Source organism: Oncorhynchus mykiss, chromosome 14 (assembly GCF_057628025.1).
Source record: "Oncorhynchus mykiss isolate SJ-2025 chromosome 14, ASM5762802v1, whole genome shotgun sequence".
NCBI classification, from domain to species: domain Eukaryota; kingdom Metazoa; phylum Chordata; class Actinopteri; order Salmoniformes; family Salmonidae; genus Oncorhynchus; species Oncorhynchus mykiss.
In genome coordinates, this window is record NC_143035.1 from 19,516,954 (window position 1) to 19,541,916 (window position 24,963).

At 44.9% G+C, this 24,963-nt stretch overlaps 1 protein-coding gene and 2 long non-coding RNA genes across 4 annotated transcripts; 1 reads left to right on the plus strand and 2 right to left on the minus strand.

Annotated features, from left to right (window-relative positions):
• Positions 1–7: 7 nt before the first annotated feature.
• Positions 8–7,515, minus strand: tmem33 (transmembrane protein 33). The gene is made up of 8 exons (XM_021561443.3): positions 7,329–7,515; positions 6,447–6,521; positions 5,595–5,689; positions 2,454–2,641; positions 2,082–2,149; positions 1,679–1,812; positions 1,413–1,496; positions 8–1,246 (listed from the first exon to the last, which is right to left on the minus strand). Exons 2-8 carry the CDS (start codon positions 6,498–6,500, stop codon positions 1,117–1,119), a joined length of 753 nt encoding a protein of 250 aa, XP_021417118.3. The 5' UTR covers positions 6,501–6,521; positions 7,329–7,515; the 3' UTR covers positions 8–1,116.
• Positions 7,516–16,727: 9,212 nt separating this feature from the next.
• LOC149978314 (uncharacterized) lies at positions 16,728–19,474 on the plus strand. Its single transcript, XR_016486320.1, has 2 exons — positions 16,728–19,034; positions 19,237–19,474. It is a non-coding gene; the product is annotated as an uncharacterized LOC149978314 (long non-coding RNA).
• On the minus strand, positions 17,656–19,641 carry LOC118938702 (uncharacterized). Of its 2 annotated transcripts, none has more exons than XR_005035951.2 (2): positions 19,470–19,641; positions 17,656–19,303 (listed from the first exon to the last, which is right to left on the minus strand). It is a non-coding gene; the product is annotated as an uncharacterized LOC118938702 (long non-coding RNA). The 2 variants fall into 2 exon arrangements; XR_005035950.2 differs by having other exon boundaries at positions 17,656–19,336.
• Between the last annotated feature and the right edge of the window lie 5,322 nt (positions 19,642–24,963).

A 24,963-nucleotide genomic window follows, 5' to 3' on the forward strand; every position in this document is an offset into this window, starting at 1 on the left:
ATACTAATTGATACGAATCATGTTTATATTAGTGAATATGGAGGTTATAAATCTCATTCAACAAGGTAATTTCTTTCATTTTTTGATTGAATAGAATGGAGAAATTTATTCCAGCTATACAAACATCTTTTCTCTACAAGTTAAATAAAGATATTTAACATGGGTGTGCACTGAATCGGAAAACTATAGGGATATTAGCCACGAATCAGTTCAATTGAACCTGAATTTAAATAGATTTTCAATTAGAAAACCTATTAAAAATGCAAATCTAAACTTGAATTTGAAACCAGCCTAGTCCTTCCTTCCCATTTACTGCATAGCATGTGCTTTGTGCAGACTGAGGAAATGCTGGTATAGTGAAACGGATTCATTTCAGCCATAAATCCTACAACTACATGTTCTTGTACCATTTAAGTCTTCAAAATAGAGCAGATATGTTGCCTTCTCATTTCAGGGCCCTTTTGACACTGCCTCAACTGCCAACACATTTTTTTTTAAATAGTGAATTACATGGCATAGATCACTTTTCAAATTCATAAGAGTAGAAATGTGTTAAGACAAAATCATAACCAATGCTTTTCGTGTAAGAAAAAGAACACATAAAATGGAATTAGTGGATGTAAAAAATAAAATACAGAGCAACCGACATCGCCTTTGAAAAGCACAATATTTGGCTATTAAAAAAAATAAAATGACTGCAACGATGTATAGTACAATTTAACTATCTAATCTCAGAAGTTAGTATTTTATTTAAAGATAACAAGTATTTTCCATGACAAAGACATTTAACCATCACAAGGTCAATCCTTAGAAGTAGAACACATCAAATAGTCAGCTGGTGTTTATTCCCAAAGAGAGCGAGAGAGAAAAGGGGGAGTGAGTGTTCGGCTGTTCCATAAAGCCATATTGAAAACAATCAGTTTTCAGTGCGTCGCAGTCCGAGCCTCAGCCTCCGCTGTAGCGTATGAACAGAGCAGCAGGAAGACAGACCAGACTAACATTCAAAAGGTTTTTTCCCTTGCTCTCAAAGTTGTTGTTCGTCCATCCCGCTCGAGTTTAAATGCTGCCACGCCCCTTACAGTACAAACTATGGTTGTGTGGGAACAGGAAGTAAGGTCACACTGCAGTGGGGGCCAGGCGGCTCATAAAGGAGATACTGTTGAGGCACATCTTTCTGAAGAAGGCGGGGCAGGCGGGCTTCATGACGAAATGTTCCAGCAGAATCCGCAGCTCTGAGAATAGGGTGCTGGGAGGGGTGGACAGGGAGATTAGGGAATAGGGGGAAATGATGGTTTGAGAAATGATTTAATCAACATCATATACCTAGAAACACACAATTTGCCATATTTGATATTGTACAATTATCCTACATATTAACATTTCTGCACAAAATTCAAAATGTGGCTACTTGCCGGCAATATGGGTTTCTCCTTGATGTATAGCGGAGAGTTAGAAACCTGTAGTAAATGAAAGGCTGCAGCAAGCTTCCCTGGCCACTGTAAACACAAAGACCAAGAGTTAATCAAGTGACTGGAGTAACCAAGAGTTAATCAAGTGACTAATCATCTCAGTTCATAGTGGTATTGCAAGACATCAAGAAGGAAAAACCCTAATCTGACTTCAGTCTTAAGGTACCATACAAATGTGCTGACAAATTTACCAAGAAATAGAAACATACCTGAAGAGCATGAATATGGTGGCTGGCATGAGGAAGATCTCATTGCAGGCGATGAACTTCAGGATGTTCTGCTGGTTGGCCGAGAGCTTGTTGAGGAAGTTCCTCATGAAGAGAAGGCTATTGGGGCCCATTGCCTAAAAGGGGAATTATACACATCAGGATCACCACATGACTAAACTAGCAGTTATACAGCACTTTACACACTGTACATTTTCCATTAATGCCCTAAAATAGGAAATGTCTAATGAGGAGAAATGTGCAAAATTACTATTTTACCTAACCAAAACAGGTAGAAGGGTATTTGATAAAATACCATTTTTCAAGTGTTGGTTATGCTTTACCCAAATGACTTTTTAATGGCTTCACAAACATTGAAATGTTTTGGAATCAAGAGGATACTTACGTCAAGAACCTTCTTTGTGTAGGTGGTTGCATGAAGCAATGAGAAGAGGAAGACTGGGAATATGCTCACTGTAGACTGCGGTTAAGTGGCAAACAGCATTAAAAATGTACAATGCAAAATAAACACATTTAAGGTCAGCATCAAATAGTGCTGTCAAGCAATGCCTTTTTGTTAATAGGTTTTATAGGTTTGCATAACTGAAACCACAACCCCCAAGCATTGCAAAACCTTCCTGCAACACAATTGGCCTTCTCCCCAAACCAGTTTGTTGGTGATATACCAAACTCTAGCTTTATCAGAGACCATTATGACAACAACCAAGGCATGGTGATACTATGGTGATAAGGCATTTATCTATGGTTGAGAGGATACTTGTAATGGGGTAAGAGTTGACCAGGATGAGGGAGTACAGCAGGTAGTGACAGCTGTCCTCTTGGAGTGCCTGGGCTAGGAAGGCTCTGCTGAGCTGGAAGTGAGGAAGCCGCTGGTGTAGCCGCAGAGCACTGGTGAGTGCGTTGGCCAGCAGCGCACGCTGATAGAAATTGGCAGCCGCCTGAGGTCTGGAATATGTCAAAAAGAAAGAGAAATGGATTACTCTGAGGGAACTCAGACTGGTTAACTATCTCTACTTGCACATTCATCTTCTGCACATCAATCACTCCAGTGTTTAATTGGTATATTGTAATTACTTCGCCACCATGGCCTATTTATTGCCTTACCTCATTTGCACACACTGTATATAGATTTTTTTCTACTGTATTATTGACTGTATGTTTGTTTATTCCATGTGTAACTGTGTTGTTGTATGTGTCGAACTGCTTTGCTTTATTCTTGACCAGGTCGCAGTTGTAAATGAGAACTTGTTCTCAACTAGCCTGGTTAAATAAAGGTGAAATAAATACAATTTTAAAACTATACTGAACAAAAATATATTTTTTAAATTCAACAATTTCACTGAGTTACAGTTCATAAGGAAATCAGTCAATTTAAATAAATACACTGCTCAAAAAAATAAAGGGAACACTTAAACAACACAAATGTAACTCCAAATCAATCACACTTCTGGGAAATCAAACTGTCCACTTAGGAAGCAACACTGATTGACAATACATTTCACATGCTGTTGTGCAAATGGAATAGACAACAGGTGGAAATTATAGGCATTTAGCAAGACACCCCCAATAAAGAAGTGGTTCTGCAGGTGGTGACCACAGACCACTTCTCAGTTCCTATGCTTCCTGGCTGATGTTTTGGTCACTTTTGAATGCTGGCGGTGCTTTCACTCTAGTGGTAACATGAAACGGAGTCTACAACTCCCACAAGTGGCTCAGGTAGTGCAGCTCATCCAGAATTGCACATCAATGCAAGCTGTGGCAAGAAGGTTTGCTGTGTCTGTCAGCGTAGTGTCCAGAGCATGGAGGCGCTACCAGGAGACAGGCCAGTACATAAGGAGACGTGGAGGAGGCCGTAGGAGGGCAACAACCCAGCAGCAGGACCGCTACCTCCGCCTTTGTGCAAGGAGGAGCAGGAGGAGCACTGCCAGAGCCCTGCAAAATGACCTCCAGCAGGCCACAAATGTACATGTGTCTGCTCAAATGGTCAGAAACAGACTCCATGAGGGTGGTATGAGGGCCCGACGTCCACAGGTGGGGGTTGTGCTTACAGCCCAACACCGTGCAGGACGTTTGCCAGAGAACACCAAGATTGGCAAATTCGCCACTGGCGCCCTGTGCTCTTCACAGATGAAAGCAGGTTCACACTGAGCACATGTGACAGAAGTGACAGCGTCTGGAGACGACGTGGAGAACATTCTGCTGCCTGCAACATCCTCCAGCATGACCGGTTTGGCGGTGGGTCAATCATGGTGTGGGGTGGCATTTCTTTGGGAGGCCGCACAGCCCTCCATGTGCTCGCCAGAGGTAGCCTGACTGCCATTAGGTACCGAGATGAGATCCTCAGACCCCTTGTGAGACCATATGCTGGTGCGGTTGGCCCTGGGTTCCTCCTAATGCAAGACAATGCTAGACCTCATGTGGCTGGAGTGTGTCAGCAGTTCCTGCAAGAGGAAGGCATTGATGCTATGGACTGGCCCGCCCGTCCCCCAGACCTGAATCCAATTGAGCACATCTGGGACATCATGTCTCGCTCCATCCACCAACGCCACGTTGCACCACAGACTGTCCAGGAGTTGGCGGATGCTTTTAGTCCAGGTCCAGGAGGAGATCCCTCAGGAGACCATCCGCCACCTCAGCAGGAGCATGCTGAGCCTCATTTTGACTTGTTTTAAGGACATTACATCAAAGGTGGATCAGCCTGTAGTGTGGACTCCAAATCCAGACCATGGGTTGATAAATTTGATTTCCATTGATCATTTTTGTGTGATTTTGTTGTCAGCACATTCAACTATGTAAAGAAAAAAGTATTTAATAAGAATATTTCATTAATTCAGATCTAGGATGTGTTATTTTAGTGTTCCCTTAATTTTTTTGAGCAGTGTATATTAGGTCGTAATCTATGGATTTCACGACTGGGTAGGGTGGGCTTGGGAAGGCATAGGCCCACCCACTGGGGAGCCAGCCCCAGCCAATCAGAATTAGTTTTCCCCCCAAAACAGGGCTTTATTACAGACATAAATACTCCTCAGATTCATCAGCTGTCCAGGTGGTTGGTCTGAGATGATCCCAAAGGTGAAGAAAATAGGTCCTTTGCTGGTGTGGTTACACGTGGTCTGCGGTTGTCAGGCCGGTTGGACGTACTGACAAATTCTCTAAAACAACTTTGGAGGCGGCTTATGGTATGGAAATGAACATCAATTCTCTGGCAACAGCCCTGGTGGATATTCCTGCAGTTAACATGCCAAATACAAGCTTCCTCAAAACTTGACATCTGTGGCATTGTGTTGTGACAAAACAGAACATTTTATTTTCCCCCAGAACAAGGTGCACCTGTGTAATGCTAATGAGGTAATGCTCATGAGCCACACCTGTCAGGTGTATGAATTATCTTGGCAAAGGAGAAATGCTCACTAACAGTGATGTAAACAAAAGTGGGGGGAAATTGAGAGAAATAAGCTTTTTGGGCATATGGAACCTTTCTAGGATCTTTTATTTCAGCTCATGAAACCCAGGACCAACACTTTACATGTTGGATTCATATTTTCATTCAGTATACATTTTGGAGTACATCAAAATGGTGGAACAGTTTTGATCACAAAATGCTACAAAAGTGAATATGTGGTGGGATCGGGTGATCATTCCAGACATTAGATAATCCCATTAGTAATACATCTGTTAATTTAGCAGTTATGCATTGGTTGTCTCTGTCAGGTATTGTTGCTATATTGCTATGTGCACACGAAGAAAAATATTATCCCTGGAACTGAGTAAATATTAACAATAATGCAAAATCCAAACTGCAGTAGAAAACCAAACCCAATGACCAGTCCCTGTCATACAGTATTACTTTCTAAATAGACATATAGACAAAGCAAACAATTGGAGCATTGACCCTTACCCTAAGAGAGGTAGAATGAACATTACTGAGCAATAGACGGTGAAGAGCCGCGAGAGCCACATTGCCGTCTCTAGTTTGTTAGCCAACATGAATTGCTGTGAAAAAAAAGAGTACATTCAAGTTCATAAGATTTAAAAAACTAGACTAAATCATCCACTGTAAAATCACCATCCACTGTAGGATCACAATCATAGGCCTATACAGTATCAGTATGAGAACTAGGGTTGCTGTAATCCAGATTTTCATACAGTTTTTGTACCATACCGGGGTATACAGCATTACCGAATGTGCACACAAGGGGTGCAAAAACAATTTAGGCAACAGTGATCTTGATTGTCTCTGCTGTAACCAAGAAGCTTGACATCTAGCCACTTTGCTAGCAAGTTATTAAACCAAATACATTGCTGGAGCACTGAGCTGCATATAATTTATTTGACATATCTTAGATCTCTTATAGTTATGAGCAGTGGCGTAGCACGTACCCTGTCTGTATTTCAAAGTAAGCCAAAATGTGAGAGCAAAAAAAAAGAATGTCTACCTCACTGCAATGACGCAATGTAGGGATGCAACTGAATACATAAAAATGGTTTCCCTTGCGTTGCACTACAAATCTGGGGCTGCACACATTTGCATGTTTTTGCAATTCAACTAAATTAGGCTTCAGGCTGGATTTATCCTCCACCAAACATTCACGGTAACAAAATGTCACGAGAGCGTGCGTAAAGTTACAACCTATGACATGCAGTGAAATGTGTGTGGAGTGGAGGTTCTACACTACAGAGTATGTCTAGTGGACTATAAATCCAGCCTAACAAATACAATCTGATGAAGTAGAAGTTCATGATTACTCACCACTGTCCCTAATTGAGGGGGAGGAGGAGCACTTGTTTGCTCTGTGTCAGCCATCTTCTTGACTCTGGTTTATCCCTGAAAAGAAAAACACAAAGACACCGTTTAATGAATATCTTCTGGCACCCTGACATTGCGAGCCCACTTGAAATGGCAAGAATGATACAATGCTGCTTAGTTCTCGCTCTTTCAGGTTTAGGCCAACTTGATCTGTGCCTCTTGAAAAAATGGTTTCATAATGATAGATTTAGTGAAACCTTGGATGCTAAGGCTAGTGATCTGAGAATATGTTCACAGATTAACAGGCAGAAGAAGACAGTCACTTTGCTTGCAAGCAAAGCGTGACATGTTCGTGAGCTGTTTTGATATGTGCAGTAAAGACGTTAACATTAAAACTAGTTAGCAAGCTAAAACGTTTAAATTGAATCAAGCAAATTTTAGTTATCAGACTTAAGGTTAGCTAGTTAACGTTAATTAGGTTAGTTAGATGACAATTCTTCTAATTTGTTCAGTTGTAAATAAGCATTGACGGAACACTGGCGCTGTCCAGCTAGCTGATCTGAAGGTAACAATTATTAGCCAGAAGTGAGACAGATCCAGGAAATGATAAATAGCAAACAAATGTGTTGGCTTTATTTAATTGTGAAAACGTTAGCAAGCTGGCTAATGTCAGTTAATAAACGAGCTAGCCTAATGTACGCTAGCTAATATAGGACTGCCTCCACTAGAATGTTCGGCACTTGCTTGTTAGCAAGCTAGCTAGTAACGGTAGCTCAGTATTTGTCTAGATAGCTAGCTCAAAAAGCATTGTGTAGCTAACGTTAGCGATTATCTGCGTGGACTGTCTGCAATGTAATTCGATTTAGACTATTTTCCGAAAATTACCTGAAACTGTCGAGATCAACGTTAGGTGTCACTTGTACCAGTGATTGTGTTATTTTGTTGGCTAATTTTGCTACTGTAGCTAGCTACTCAGCCATCTGCGTCGTTCCTACCAAAGACAGTATGAAGATATGCAGTAACTGCTTCTTCCTGATCAAGTTGTAGGCGATGTCATTGCGACGTTGGTTAGCTAGGCGCGTGCGCAGAAACACGTTCACCGGGTCTAAAGGTCGTCTCGCCGAAATGTGCTTGTGCATGCCTCAAAAAGACACTCCTTCGATATAGTTGTTTTTGACGAAAATTAAAACGTGTCACTTTTATTAGGCTGGAGTAATAACATGTTCCGCTACTTAAGACATTGCCTCGAATCTAGGTAGTGCCTTCTGATTTCGAGAAAAAATTGTTTCAATTCTCTCATTGGGCGTGTTTAAGTTGTAAGGCTAACAGGCGGACTACACCGCCGCTGAGCGAGCTTGCACCCACACTGCTCACAAGCCTCTGCATTGCCAAGGGCTAAAATAAAAGTCAGTTCTATTTGTGACACAGATAACTGCCTCTCACATCTCCTCATTGGTTTATAGAAGCAGGCACCCATGTGCCATCTCCTCATTGGTTATACCCACATGGGTGACTGAAAGACGATAATGCACCTAATTTATGAAAGTTGCCAATCGCAATATAAAGTCAAGAGAAGAAAAAGCCTAGGAGAAGAGATGACTAGAAACGATTCGGTGTACCGGTTTATGTGTGGATTAATTGTCGGAGTAGAGGACCTTGTGCATTTCAGGTAAATTAACAACTCAATGTTTATATCCCAGGACAAATTAGCTAGCAACAGCAAGCTAGCTAAATAGAAAAAAATAGCTAACAAGTGCTAGTTAGCTAAATGTTTAACAAGTCTTAGCTAGCTAGCTGTCATAAATGTTTAATGCTTTTCAACCTGTCCCCAAATTAATGTAATGGGTTAGAGTTTGTTTTGATATTTTAACCTGCGTGTCATGATCGTGTTTGGTGTGGGGGAACAAAAAACATTTATGCAAGATGGAGCACGTGTGCAGCTGGTTTGGGTTCCGTGTAAAGCAACTGACTGTAGATGAAAGTCGTGAAAGTGTGTCAGTGACACTAATGTGGGTTTCCAACAGCAAGGCTCAGATCAACATGGCAGTGTTGAATGGCAACACCAACACCGTTTATAAAAGGTTTAATTTATAATGTTGAAATAAACATGTCTCCAACACCCATATCACACACTCACAAACTGAAATCATATGTGTGCACATTATACAATCAATTAGTGAGAGAGAGAGAGCCTCAAACATCACATGTTTTAAATATTTACTGTACACATGAATTGTGGCAAATTGTTGGAGCTAGAAACACAAGCATTTTGCTACACCCTCAATAACATCTGCTAAACATGTGAATGTGACTGATTTCAAATTGGTTCCCTTTTTATGTCTTCGGTCACATTCACCTTGGTCAAAGAAAAACACCCTAATAAAAATAGAGCCTCACACAATGAAGTTGGTGAAGAGCAAATGCCGAAACTTGTAGTCTACTGCAGTCAACTTCATGACTTGATCACATGATTTTTGTAAAGTTCATGCAGTCAACATGTAAACTCAAGTCTTAGTCTTTTGCCCTAGAATGCAACACACTTTGGAAGGTGGCGACCAATGACCGTCAACAACTTGACAAAAGTGATCGACTCGAACGCGCCCATTGACTTCTCAAACCCAGGCCTGGTCTCCCAAGTTTGCGTTCCCGGGAAGTCTCTCGACGTTGCGTCTCTGGGTTTAGAAACTCTGTGGTTTCCACTGTGAATTAAAATTGATCAGCTGACCTTGCACCAGAAAGGGAAAAATATATCGCGATGTTTGTAGACGTGACCAAATTCTCTGTTTTATTGTATTGTAATGAAACCGGCAGGGAGCAGGTCTCGAACCCTCGACCTTCGAGCCTGAGGTCCGGCGCGCTATCGACTGTGCCGCAAAAAGCATGCTCGTGCTGCTGAGTCGATTTCCGCGCTTATAAATGGTATTATCTAATTAAGGCTTCTATTATGTTGTCTTAGCAATATTTCTGAGTCAAACATTCATCTTACTGGAACTATTTTACTGTAAATATACAGAAGCATATAGATCTAGGCCTACTTTAGTCAGGATTCTATGTTTAAACTTAATTTTACCTGTGTAAATACATTGGAAATACTCCCAATAAAATATATTGCAAATAATGAGTCTCACATAAGTTCTCAAATGTGCTGTAGGCAAGGAAAAGGCTACAGGGGGAATGTGCAAGAAGGGTTCTTGCATGATCATGTCAATAGGGGGAGGATAGTAACGCAATTCTTACATTGGATCTTACATGGCTTTGATGTTTTAATATAGAGTTATGTGGTACATTACATATTTAATATTTTTTTTCATCAGAATCCACTTTTAATAGATGTGTCAAACTAGCCAACATTAATACTCTTCTATAGCATGCACGAGCACACACACACAGGGAAGGTTAGGGCAAAGGCTGCGTTGAACTTAAGGCTATGGTTATGCCAAGATTACACTGGGTGAAAAGGGTTGCTATCAGAGGATATCTTTACATTACACATTTTTTATATTCTAGAGAATACAGGCCATTTCAAATGCCTATTTTAATTTCATGCTAACAAATACTGACTGTATACATAGCAGATCTGTGTTTTTCTCAAAACATGTTTTGAGATCTTCATTGAATTCCAGTTCTCTGCTGCCAATGACTGGAACGAACTACAAAAATCTCTGAAACTGGAAACACTTATCTCCCTCACTAGCTTTAAGCACCAACTGTCAGAGCAGCTCACAGATTACTGCACCTGTACATAGCCCACCTATAATTTAGCCCTATCAACTACCTCTTTCCAAACTGTATTTAATTTATTTATTTATTTTGCTCCTTTGCACCCCATTATTTTTATTTCTACTTTGCACATTCTTCCATTGCAAAACTACCATTCCAGTGTTTTACTTGCTATATTGTATTTACTTTGCCACCAAGGCCTTTTTTTTTTGCCTTTACCTCCCTTCTCACCTCATTTGCTCACATTGTATATAGACTTGTTTATACTTTATTATTGACTGTATGTTTGTTTTACTCCATGTGTAACTCTGTGTTGTTGTATCTGTCGAACTGCTTTGCTTTATCTTGGCCAGGTCGCAATTGTAAATGAGAACTTGTTCTCAACTTGCCTACCTGGTTAAATAAAGGTAAAATAAAAAATAAATTGAATGTGAGAACATTGCTAATGCTCAATCACCTCAGCAGCTAGCCTGAACCTGGCTAGCACTGTGACTCTAGCTACCTAATAACTCACTGTACAGTTGCTGTGGAGGTCGTGTGTGGAAGATCACCTGGTGTCGAGGGAAGTGACCTCTGAGCGGGCTGCAGGGTGGGGCCAAATTCCTTTCCATCAGGTCCCATATCCTCTCACTCTTCTCATCCAGGTATGCAGGGAAGCCCAAAAGGGACGCACTCAACTTCAGATATGATTTTATTGGAAAGATTTTTTTTATTTTTTTTAAATATCCAGGAAAAATAAATAAAATCTGCACAAAAATGCAAAATAGGCCTGGCTTTGCCTCTGCTGCGCAGGGTCTTGTTCTCACTGTGCTAGCTGCCATTTGTTTGCCATAACAATGAGATCAGGGCGTGCACAGTACACTTAGCTGATTGGCTAGCAACTGAATCTACCTAACAAGCTAGCTAGCAATGTCTCGATCAGTGAGAATGCCCCAAAACACACAAACATCTGAAAGTCCACAGAAAAGATTGCATGGCTCACAAAAATAACACAAATTTCACACTTCACACTTGACTTGACACCAGTGTTGTCATTTGAGATCTTCACTGAGTGTGAGCTAATGCTAATTCTCAATCACCTTAGCAGCTAACCTTAACATGACTAGCACTGTGAATTGACACAGTTTATATATACAGTATACAGTTGAAGTTGGAAGTTTATCATACACTTAGGTTGGAGTCATTAAAACTCGTTTTTCAATCACTCAACAAATTTCTTGTTAACAAACTATAGTTTTGTTATCTACTTTGTGCATGACGCAAGTAACTTTTCCAACAATTGTTTACAGACAGATTATATCACTGTATCACAATTCCAGTGGGTCAGAAGTTTACATACACTAAGTTGAATGTGCCTTTAAACAGCTTGGAAGACTCCAGAAAATGATGTCATGGCTTTAGAAGCTTCTGATAGGCTAATTGACATAATTTGAGTAAATTGGAGGTGTACCTGTGGATGTATTTCAAGACCTACGTTCAAACTCGGTGCCTTTTTGCTTGACATCATGGGAAAATCAAAAGAAATCAGCAAAGACCTCAGAAATAAAATTGTAGACCTCCACAAGTCTGATTCATCATTGGGAGCAATTTCCGAACGCCTGGAGGTACCACGTTCATCTGTACTAACAATAGTACGGAAGTATAATCACCATGGGACCACGCAGCCGCCATACCGCTCAGGAAGGAGACGCGTTCTGTCTCCTAGAGATGAACGTACTTTGGTGAGAAAAGTGCAAATCAATCTCAGAACAACAGCAAAGGACCTTGTGAAGATGCTGGAGGAAACAGGTACAAAAGTCTCTATATCCACAGTAAAACGAGTCCTATATCGACATAATCTGAAAGGCCGCTCAGCAAGGAAGAAGCCACTGCTCCAAAACCGCCATAAAAAACCCAGACTACGATTTGCAACTGCACATGGGGAAAAATATCATACTTTTTGGAGATGTCCTCTGGTCTGATGAAACAAAAATAGAACTGTTTGGCCATAATGACCATCGTTACGTTTGCAGGAAAAAGGGGGAGGCTTGCAAGCCGAAGAACACCATCCCAACCATGAAGCACGGGGGGTGGCAGCATCATGTTGTGGGGGTGCTTTGCTGCAGGATGGACTGGTGCACTTCACAAAATAGATGGCATCATGAATGAGGAAAATCATGTGGATATATTGAAGCAACATCTCAAGACATCAGTCAGGAAGTTAAAGCTTGGTCACAAATGGGTCTTCCAAATGGACAATGACCCCAAGCATACTTCCAAAGTTGTGGCAAAATGGCTTAAGGATAACAAAGTCAAGGTATTGGAGTGGCCATCACAACGCCCTGACCTTATCCTATAGAACATTTGTGGGCAGAACAGAAAAGCGTGTGGGAGCAAGGAGGTCTACAAACCTGACTCAGTTACACCAGCTCTGTCAGGAGGAATGGGCCAAAATTCACCCAACGTATTGTGGGAAGCTTGTGGAAGGCTACCCAAAACGTTTAACCCAAGTTAAACAATTTAAAAACAATGCTGCCATATACTAATTGAGTGTCTGTAAACGTCTGACCCACTGGGAATGTGATGAAAGAAATAAAAGATGAAATAAATAATTTTCTCTACTATTATTCTGACATTTCACATTCTTAAAATAAAGTGGTGATCCTAACTGACCTAAGACAAGGAATTCTTACTAGGATTAAATGTCAGGAATTGTGAAAAACTGAGTTTAAATGTATTTGGCTAAGGTGGATGTAAACTTCTGACTTCAACTGTAAGTAGTTGTCATTTGTCTCATAGTCAAAATAGTTTAAAAGTTTAAGTATTCTGTGGTAGTTGTGGGTGTCCATGTGAAGTTCCTCCAAGTTTTAATTTGATGGGATGGAAAAAACCTCTCTCCAGGTGTTAGGCCTGTGCTGCTATAAGTGGAAAAGACTGACAAGTTCATGATGTTGGATAAGGAAGTGGGATCTTCTCCATCTGCTGGAGGATCTAAAGACGGAACTGGGGGAGGGAGGGTGGGGGGAAGTCAACGTGGTGCGGCTAGGGTGATTCAAAATGTGTGTACAACCTAATCTAAATGTGGATGACACTGATTCTTAAAAATGAGGCCTGCTGTGGTTGTTGTCCAATGTGTGAGGTCTGTTGTTGTGTGAAATGTGTCATGGGGGATCTCCAGGAGGAATGGGCCACGTGTGGCGATGTAACCATGAATAACTTACAAAACCTTTATCTGGTTTGGAGAAAGGAGGTGTGAGTGGTTAATAATGGGGAAAGTGGCTCTGGCTTCATTGTGCATGGATGCAATCTGCTTGAGTGTTATTTCTTACATTGGTACCCCAGGTCATCTTTGGTTTCATTACATACAGTCGAGAAGAACTACTGAACATAAGAGCAGCGTCAACTCACCATCAGTACGACCAAGAATATGACTTTCGCGAAGCGGATCCTGTGTTCTGCCTTTCACCCAGGACAACGGAATGGATCCCAGCCGGCGACCCAAAAAAACGACTTCGTAAAAGGGGAAACGAAGCGGTCTTCTGGTCAGACTCCGGAGACGGGCACATCGTGCACCACTCCCTAGCATTCTTCTCGCCAATGTCCAGTCTCTTGACAACAATGTTGATGAAATCCGAGCAAGGGTAGCATTCCAGAGGGACATCAGAGACTGTAACCTTCTTTGCTTCACGGAAACATGGCTCACTGGAGAGACGCTATCTGAGTCGGTGCAGCCAGCTGGTTTCTCCACGCATCGCGCCGACAGAAACAAACATCTTTCTGGTAAGAAGAGGGGCGGGGGCGTATGCTTCATGGTTAACGTGACGTGGTGTGGCCACAACAACATACAGGAACTCAAGTCCTTCTGTTCACCTGATTTAGAATTTCTCACAATCAAATGTCGACCGCATTATCTACCAAGGGAATTCTCTTCGATTATAATCACAGCCGTATATATTCCCCCCCAAGCAGACACATCGATGGCTCTGAACAAACTTTATTTGACTCTTTGCAAACTGGAATCCATATATCCGGAGGCTGCATTCATTGTAGCTGGGGATTTTAACAAGGCTGATCTGAAAACAAGACTCCCTAAATTGTATCAGCATATCGATTGCGCAACCAGGGCTGGAAAAACCTTGGATCATTGCTATTCTAACTTCCGCGACGCATATAAGGCCCTGCCCCACTCTCCTTTCAGAAAAGCTGACCACGACTCCATTTTGTTGATCCCTGCCTACAGACAGAAACTAAAACAAGAAGCTCCCGTGCTGAGGTCTGTTCAACGCTGGTCCGACCAATCTGATTCCACACTCCAAGACTGCTTCCATCACATGGACTGGGATATGTTTCGTATTGCGTCAGACAACAACATTGACGAATACGCTGATTCGGTGAGCGAAGAAGAACGTGCGTTGAAGATGTCGTTCCCATAGCAACGATTAAAACATTCCCAAACCAGAAACTGTGGATTGATGGCAGCATTCGCGTGAAACTGAAAGCGCAAACCACTGCTTTTAATCAGGGCAAGGTGACCGGAAACATGACCGAATACAAACAGTAACTATTCCCTCCGCAAGGCAATCAAACAAGCTAAGCGTCAGTATAGAGACAAAGTAGAATCTTAATTCAACGGCTCAGACACGAGGTATGTGGCAGGGTCTACAGTCAATCACGGATTACAAAAATAAAACCAGCCCCGTCACGGACCAGGATGTCTTGCTCCCTCCCAGGCAGACTAAATAACTTTTTTGCCCGCTTTGAGGACAATACAGTGCCACTGACACGGCCCGCAACTAAAACATGCAGACTCTCCTTCACTGCAGCCAACGTGAGGAAAACATTTAAACGTGTCAACCCTCGCAAGGCTGCAGGCCCAGACGGCATCCCCAGCCGCGCCCTCTGAGCATGCGCAGACCAGCTGGCTGGTGTGTTTACGGACATATACAATCAATCCCTATCCCGGTCTGTTGTTCCCACATGCTTCAAGAGGGCCACCATTGTTCCTGTTCTCAAGAAAGCTAAGGTAACTGAGCTAAACGACTACCGCCCCGTAGCACTCACTTCCGTCATCATGAAGTGCTTTGAGAGACTAGTCAAGGACCATATCACCTCCACCCTACCTGACACCCTAGACCCACTCCAATTTGCTTACCGCCCAAATAGGTCTACAGACGATGCAATCTCAACCACACTGCACACTGCCCTAACCCATCTGGACAAGAGGAATACCTATGTGAGAATGCTGTTCATCGACTACAGCTCGGCATTTAACACCATAGTGCCCTCCAAGCTCGTCATCACCCTGGGTCTCGACCCCGCCCTGTGCAACTGGGTACTGGACTTCCTGACGGGCCGCCCCCAGGTGGTGAGGGTAGGCAACAACATCTCCACCCCGCTGATCCTCAACACTGGGGCCCCACAAGGGTGCGTTCTGAGCCCTCTCCTGTACTCCCTGTTCACCCACGACTGCGTGGCCACGCACGCCTCCAACTCAATCATCAAGTTTGCGGACGACACAACAGTTGTAGGCTTGATTACCAACAACGACGAGACGGCCTACAGGGAGGAGGTGAGGGCCCTCGGAGTGTGGTGTCAGGAAAATAACCTCACACTCAACGTCAACAAAACTAAGGAGATGATTGTGGACTTCACAAACAGCAGAGGGAACACCCCCCTATCCACATCGATGGAACAGTAGTGGTGAGGGTAGTAAGTTTTAAGTTCCTCGGCGTACACATCACAGACAAACTGAATTGGTCCACCCACACAGACAGCATCGTGAAGAAGGCGCAGCAGCGCCTCTTCAACCTCAGGAGGCTGAAGAAATTTGGCTTGTCACCAAAAGCACTCACAAACTTCTACAGAAGCACAATCGAGAGCATCCTGTCGGGCTGTATCACCGCCTGGTACGGCAACTGCTCCGCCCACAACCGTAAGGCTCTCCAGAGGGTAGTGAGGTCTGCACAACGCATCACCGGGGGAAAACTACCTGCCCTCCAGGACACCTACACCACCCGATGTCACAGGAAGGCCATAAAGATCATCAAGGACAACAACCACCCGAGCCACTGCCTGTTCACCCCGCTATCATCCAGAAGGCGAAGGTGCATCAAAGCTGGGGCCGAGAGACTGAAAAACAGCTTTTATCTCAAGGCCATCAGACTGTTAAACAGCCACCACTAACATTGAGTGGTTGCTGCCAACACACTGACTCAACTCCAGCCACTTTAATAATGGGAATTAATGGGAAATGATGTAAAATATATCACTAGCCACTTTAAACAATGCTACCTAATATAATGTTTACATACCCTACATGATTCATCTCATATGTATACGTATATACTGTACTCTATATCATCTACTGCATCTTTATGTAATACATGTATCACTAGCCACTTTAACTATGCCACTTTGTTTACATACTCATCTCATATGTATATACTGCACTCAATACCATCTACTGTATCTTGCCTATGCCGCTCTGTACCATCACTCATTCATATATCTTTATGTACATATTCTTTATCCCCTTACACTTGTGTCTATAAGGTAGTAGTTTTGGAATTGTTAGCTAGATTACTTGTTGGTTATTACTGCATTGTCGGAACTAGAAGCACAAGCATTTCGCTACACTCGCATTAACATCTGCTAACCATGTGTATGTGACAAATACAATTTAATTTGATTTGAAGTTTTGTATGCCCACTGAGAGAACCACTGTTCTGGTGCTTTCTCCAGGACCTTGGTGAAATGAAAAAAATGGCACCGGGGTAGGTTTCAACTTGTATCTTTGTTGTGGAATGTGGAGATTCTGTTCACATTGGAGCCTCCCAACACCTGTGTTTGCTTCCCTGGAAATTCCAATCCAGCACCTTGCATTTTGGTCTGGATTTATAATAAAATGGTTTCTGTGGGGGTTGGTGCTGGGGTTGGGACTGGGGTCGGTGTATTGAAGCTCCAGTTGTACAGGGGTCTCAGACGGGCAACGGCATGGAGACTTTTGGGAGGGCTCGGATGGGGTATTTTTGGGGTTTGGCCCATCATCGTCATTTGACCCTAGAGCTGCCGGTCCGAATCTTAACTCCTGATCTGGCTCCTCCTGTTGGTAAGAAAGATATAGGAATTCCTGTACAAGATTTTAACTGAAACATTGCTAAGTTTATACAACTTGGCAGTAGGTGTGCTGACTGGGCTGTTTGGGAGTACTGCCGTCACACCAAGGGTTTCTGGCTGACTGCAGGCCCAATGGTGGAACTCAACTAGGGTCTGGATTACATTAGAGGAGTCCAGGGGTAAGGGTTCAGAGTTGGAGTCTATGGTGGGGGAGGAGGGATCCATAATGCTAGGAATGCTGTGCTCTTGAGTGGTCAATGAGTTGTTTATTGTCTGTGGGCCGTTTGGGGAAGTGGAGATGGGGGTTATCGTTATGAAATACCATCCACCAAATGGAGAAAGGATTGACATACTGGATCAAATCATAAACTATGAAGAAAAAATAATACACTAATAGTTTATTCATGTATTTTTTTTTATAGACACTTTAGCTACTAATAGTTTTCTCAGGGTGTTATTGAATTTATAAACATGAAACCATTTAAGCCTAATTGAATAATAAAGTTAATTAGAAAGAGAGTGGAATGTAAAGGTTGGAGGCAATTTGGTTAAACCAGTTAAATAATATAAAAGGCAACACTGAGGCATTGTGACTTGTCCAAAATGGCAAATCTTGCATTGCTGGAGGATCTGGCACAAGCTGCATTACGCAGGGAGAGTGTTTTCAATGAGCGTGCAGATATTTTTGCTGAGAGCGACTCTTGGCTTATTAGTAAATTGTGTTTTCCAAAGCATATTTTATTGCATCTCTGCCACCAACTCTCTCCAGTATTAGAAAGGGAGCTGAAACGCACCAATGCCATCCCAGTGCATACCCAAGTCCTCTCCACCCTGGGATTTTTGACCACTGAAACATTCCAATGGGAGGTCTGGCATTTCACAACCAACCATGAGCCAAATATTGCCTGCAGTCCTTCATGGCATTATTTCATTGACCCCGCAATACATACAGTTTCTGTACACTGCTGTGCAACAGGCCAGAGTGAAAAGGAATTTCCATACCATAGCTGGATTTCCTAATGTCATTGGAGCTATTGACTGCACCCACATCGCAGTAAAAGCACAATCATTGAACAAATTCAACTTCGCCAACAGAAAAGGTTTCCATTCTGTCATGGTGCAGGTCATCTGTGATTCACATTTGGCTTTGTTAAATGTAGTGGCCAGGTGGGACACATGATTCATTCATTGTGCAGAACAGTTCAGTTGGCCTGAACTTCCAGGAAGGAGATGTTGAGGATGGATGGCTTATTGGTAAGTGACTTTTGTGTTTTATTTACTAGGTTTTATTTGCCATGATGGACTACTGAGAAATAATATCTGAATGTTAATTTCATAATTGCAGGAAACCGGGGCTACCCATTTAAAAACATGGCTGATGACTCCCCTCACAAACCCCTCAAACCAACAAGATGCAAGGTACAACCAAGCCCACGCATGCACAAGAACAACAGTGGAGCGCACCATAGGCCTGCTGAAAGGGCATTGGCTGTGCTTGTCTGGGACAGCAGGCACATGCAATACCAGCCTTGCATCCTAGGTTTGCCTCTGAAATGACATTCCTTCAAATTCCATAATGTGAATGGAATAAAATGTGCAAATTCCTTTTTAGGTTAGCTACATTGTCAAGGCTTGCAGTGTGCTCCACAACATTGCAATCAAAAATGGCATTCCACTGAATGATGTACCCAGACCCGGTGATCCCATGCCTGACAGGGAGTGTTTCCCACCACCCATAGCCCTGGCACAGAGGACCAGAGTCAATATCATACAAAGGTTTTAAGTATCTGTTCTTCCAAATATTGTAATCAAATCGACAAGGCAAACACATTTACATTGCACCAGAATTTGTCTCGCATGTTTGACACAATCAACAAGTTATTTCAATAATTCATTTCTCTCTCAGGCCGTTGCATACATCCTCCAGCTGCTGTTTGAGTCCAATAATTGATGTGTTGATCTCTTGTTGTTGTTTCAGGACTGCGTCAGTCAAAACAGGCGGCGCAGCTGAAGCGCTCGCCAAAGAGGACACCCTTCTGGTAGGCCTGGGGATGAGGAGTCAGGAAAATCACCCACATCTGTCAAGATTTCATGTTTTGTTATTTTTGTTATGTTAATTTTGTTATATATTTGTTATATTTATTGTCAAGAAAAAATATTTAGATGTGGTCCATGTCTGAATATGGTTGCGAAAAATAAAGCTTGACTTACCATCAGTTGGTGTCTCTGGTATTGCTTCAGGGTCTGGGAGAGGGTCCTCAGTATCACCATCACAAATGATGCCAGACACTGAGGTCTCTCCAATTAAGCTGGCAATGTGCTGGTCCATAGCAGACAGGGAAGAGTCACTCTGCCCTCCTCCTGCTGCACTTTTATATCCCTTTTGTAAAAAAAAATTTCAAATCAAACCATTTCTTTTTAATTTCATGAAATGTTCTGCACTCAGATTAGGCTAAATTTACCACAGCTCTAACCTGCTCCCAAGCAATATTTTTCCTCTACTTGTTAAGCCATTGCTAAGGGCTTGTTTTGCTTCCACTTCGGTGATCAAAAGTTTCTTTTTCTTTGATTCCTCCAAGTTGGCAGACATAAATTAGTGACATTTCTTGCAGCTTTAAAGGGAAGATTTGTGACCATACATGGTAATTTAGGGTGGTTCTTTATGTAAATGAAACTTCACGTGCACTAGCACAGTGTTTTAGAACATGTCTGATTTATCAAGTTTGGTATCCCAGGAGGTCTACCCCGGGGGATGGTAATAGAGGGGAGGTACGTGAGGCGACGTCGACTCCCTCTGCTGGGAATACGGGAGCCGGGCACCCCGACACCAAGCAAAAGTAGAAAAGAAGGACCGAGCGAAACCTTAGTCATTTTCTTTGTTATATTTATTTTCTGTCTTATTAAAGTTGTTTTTGCGGAATAAAGCCTCCCTGTCTCTGTGTCAATCTCTGCACGCTCAACCCAACACCCCACAGTTTACCCCATATGGTGGAGAATGAGGGTATCTCAGTAGCTTTGGGTGCCGTGTGGTCGAAGCGTACAGAGATTACCATGGAGGAGCTGGTGGCTCAATTAATCCTCAGCCAGCAGAAGCAACAAGCTCTCCAGGAGTAAGCACTGGAGGAGCAGCACCATCAAAACCACAGACTGGTAGCGGAGGTAGCCCAGTTGAAAGTTGGGAGGGCTCAGGAGTCAGGCCCGAATCAGTTCCAGGTTCAGTTAAGGGAGGAAGATGACATGGAGTCGTATTTGTGCACCTTCGAGAGGACGGCACAGCGGGAAGGATGGCCCAAGCCCAAGTGGGCCAGCCTGTTGGCACCCTACCTCTCTGTAAAGGCCCAGAAGGCCTACTTTGATTTGAACACTGACCAGGCCGTGAATTATGAGGGACTCAAATGGGAGATACTGAGCCGTTATGGGTTCAATCTCACACGTCGTACACAACTGGTCCACGACTGGCCCTTTTGACCCCACCCTTTCCCCCCGGGCTCAGATGAGCGACCTGGTGCGACTGACCAAGGGCTGGCTACTGACGGAAGTACCGTACCTCCCGATGCTCGACAAGCTCGTCCTGGATAAATACCTTTGGGCCCTGCCATACGAGATGAAGAAGACGGTGAGCATGCAGAACCCTCAGAGCCTGGAGGAATTGCTGACCGCGGTGGAAATTCACCAGAACACCCAGGACCTGCTGAGAGGGGCCCGAGCGGGGAGAGGAGACGTGGCGAGTGGGACGAACCTCCTGTGAAGCTGTCCCGGCCAGTAGGAGGCCATGCCCTCCGCATCCTCCAACTCTGGGGTAACCCGGATGGCGAGTTACATCACCTCCTGTTGGGCGCACATCGAGACGGCCCCTCCGATGGTTCCAGTGCGAATCGATGGCTTTGACACTAGTGCTCTGCTGGACTCCGGCAGCATGGTGACTCTGGCCCACCCGCAGTGGCTCACACGAGAGGGGAAGGAGGAACCGGGGGACGAGGAGGTGACAGTGTCCTGTGTACACAGAGGTGCCCAACGGTGCCAGTGAGAATAACCACCCCAAGGGGGGAGTGCCAGATGCACGTGGGAGCTGTTCCTAACCTACCCATGTCCATTCTCCTTGGTCGAGACTAACCTCTCTTCCAGGCACTTTGGAGGAGGGACCTGGGGAGGCGAGAATGGGAGCTAGGAAGAAAAGGAAAAAGGACTGTGGCCTGAGCAAACCAACCCCCGCCACGAGAGGTGTCCACTGGGCCCGGGTCGGACCCGGAGGAGGGAGACGACCCCGCTCCGGCAAGCAAGCCATCGGGCGAGGAAGACCTCAGGCTCCCCTTTTATGGGGGGTGGAGGCCCTAGACAGACCTCCCGACACGGGGCCAGGTGAATGCGGTGGATGGCGCACTGTTACCTGGGGTAAGTGATTGGCGCTACCCCCACTTCACAATCAAGCATAATGTATTGTATCAGGTAGTAAAGCATAATGGGGAGACAAAAGACTTGTTACTCATACCCAGCCAGTATGTTAGGACTGTGTTGCAGCTTGCCCACACCCACCTGCTTGAGGCACACCTGGGGATGGAGAAAACCAGGGAGTGGATCGGGAATCGGTTCCACTGCCCCGGAGTCAAGCGCACCATGGAGGACTACTGTCGTAGTTGCCCGGAGTGCCAGATGACAGCTTCGAGGGTGCATTATCGAAACCCTTTGGTTTCCTTGCCCATTATCGGAGCGCCGTTTGAGCGGGTGGCAATGGATCTGGTGGGTCCGTTGGTGAAGACCGCGAGGGGACACTAATACATCCTGATAATCGTGGATTACGCCACCCGGTATCCTGAGTCAATCCCGGCGGCAGCAAAAGCAAAAGGTATCGCACGGGAGCTCTTCCATTTATTAAGCCAGGTGGGTATTCCGCGGGAAATCCTCATGGACCAGGGCACCGCGTTCATGTCTCGTGTGATGAAAGATGTTTGTAATCTGTTACGAATCAAACAGGTGAGGACCAGTGTGGACCACCCACAAATGGATGGGCTGGTCGAACGCTTCAATAAGACCCTAAAACAGATGCTGAAGAAGGTCATCGAGAGAGACTGGAGGAACTGGGACCAGCTGCTGCCCCACCTGATATTTTCAGTGCACGAGGTACCCCAAGCATCCATGGGGTTCTCCCCCTTTGAGCTCCTGTATGGCCATCGGCCCCGCGGGCTGCTGGACAGAGCCAAGGAGGTCTGGGAAGAGCAGCCGACCCCCCCCCCCCCCCATTTGCAGCATAGTAGAACATGTGGAGGAGATTAGGGAGAGGATGATCGCGATTTGGCCAGTGGTGAGAGAACACATGGCCCAGCCGCAACATGTCAAGTAGCGTGTCTACAACCGGGGGGTCCAACTACGAGAGTTCCAACCCGGTGAGAAGGTATTGGTGCTGATCCCTACAACAGAGAGTAAATTCCTGGCTACGTGGCATGGGCCCTACGACATCGTTGAGCGGGTAGGCGACGACAACTATAAGGTCTGCCAACGGGGGCTGAGAAATCCAGCTTTACTATGTGAGCTTACTGAAGAAATGGCACGCACGCGAGGCGCTGTGCATAATGTGGATCCAGCCACAGCAGGGCCCGCCCTCGGTCGAAGTTGCAATGGGGGAAGATCTCAGCCCGACCCAACGACAAGACCTCAGAATTGGTCCAGCGGAATACGGCCGTGTTCTCCCAGGTGCCGAGGCACACGGATCTTGTGGAACATCAGATCCACACCCATCCGGGAGAAAAAGTGCGTAAACGGCCAAACCGAATACCAGAAGCCCGGAGGGTGGCGGTCCAGCGGGAAGTGACGACAATGTTAGAAATGGGGGTACTGGAAGAGTCACACAGTGAGTGGTTTAGCCCCACAGTGCTGGTTCCGAAACCGGATAGAACCGTCTGCTTCTGTAATGACTTCCGGGGCCTGAACGAGGTCAGTAAGTTCGTTGCCTACCCCATGCCCCGGGTGGACGAACTGATCAATCGCTTGGGGATGGCGAGGTACATCAGCACCTTGGACCAGATGAAGGGGTACTGGCAGGTGCCACTAGCAGCGGCCTCCCGGGAGAAGGCTGCCTTCTCCACCCCGGGGGGGCTATACCACTACCAGGTTCTGCCTTTCGGGCTTCACGGGGCACCAACGATCTTTCAGTGACTCATGGACCGCGTCCTGCGGCCGCACAGTGAGTACGCAGTTGCTTATCTGGGTGACATCATTGTGCACAGTGACAGTTGGGAGTCACATCTTTGTAAGTTACAGGCCGTTGTTGATGCGCTAAGGGATGCAGCCCTGACCGCGAACCCCCACAAGTGCAAGTTGGGCCACGCCGAGGTGGAGTACCTGGGATGTCATATCGGGAGGGGAAATGTGAAACCCCAAGAAAAAAAATCGCTGCCATTAGGGGATGGCCAGTCCCCCGAACTAAGAGGCAGGTGAAGTCATTCCTGGGGTTAGCAGGGTACTACAGTGGATTTGTACCCAACTTTTCCGCAATAGCTTCTCCCCTCACAGACTTAACAAAGGCACGACTACCCCAGACGGTACAATGGACGGAGGACACAGAGGCGGCGTTCCAGGCCCTGAAGGATGCGCTATGTTCGCACCCGGTACTCGTCACCCCGGACTTGTCAAAAAACCTCCTGGTCCAGACAGACGCGTCTGACAAAGGGGTAGGGTCCGTTTTGTTCCAGGAGCAGGAAGGTGAGGAGCACCCCATCATGTATGTCAGCAGGAAGCTCCTCCCAAGGGAGAAGACATACTTGATTGTTGAGGAGTGCCTCGTCGTGAAGTGGGCACTGGACACCCTCAAGTATTACCTCCTCGGGAGGAAGTTCACCCTAATCACTGACCATGCCCCCTTGTGTGGATGGCAAGAGGTAATGATTGTGTCACCTGCTGGTTCCTGTCCAGCGATTCTCTTTCTGTCATCCACAGGTCGGGGGCCCATCACGGCAATGCGGACGCCCTATCCAGGAGGTATGCAAACCTAGCCCTGAGCATGCCTCCCTCCCAGTCAGGGCTAAGGGGGGGTAAACCCCGAGGGGTAAACCCCACAGTTTACCACACAAGGCAAAATACTTACAGGTGTGTGTAAATCAAGCATACGAGCAATTGATAAATACAAACTTTTTGTACTTGCAAACATTCTACATTTTCTTCGTACAAGTTCATTTAGAAGCTTTTCTAAGAAACATTGATAAATGAGGGCCCTGGGGCTTGCCAGAAGAGGGAGCTTGGGTAGAGGAGGGAAATCCTCTATCGAGGATGAAGAAGGAGCTGTTCAGAAGGTGGGCAGAAAAATCAACTGTAGTTGTACCTGGGCTTTAGCTTAGCCTGTATGCCAGGGGGTCTATTGTGGGTCCGGTGGACCGGGAGCCAATGTGGTTGTTAGCTGAGGGGAGGCCGAGGATGAGGGGAAGGGGGATCTGGGGTGGGGTGAGAGGGTAGTTCTGGGGGTGGTCTGTGGTAAGCAGCTGGGGGAGGTTAAAAAAATGTTTCAACTGTAGTGATGGTGGTGTGTATGAGTTTGTATATTTTCTGGGCCCCACCCACAGCTATGTGCAGTGCAAGAGTGTTGAATGTGTTGTGTTAGTGATTGGATGATAGTGTATTTGTTCTACAGTACTTGGGCTGCGAAGTGATCTATGGGTGAAGATGGCTTGATAAAGGTGGTGAGTCTGTTCGCCTGTCTCATCATGCCACTAGGGAA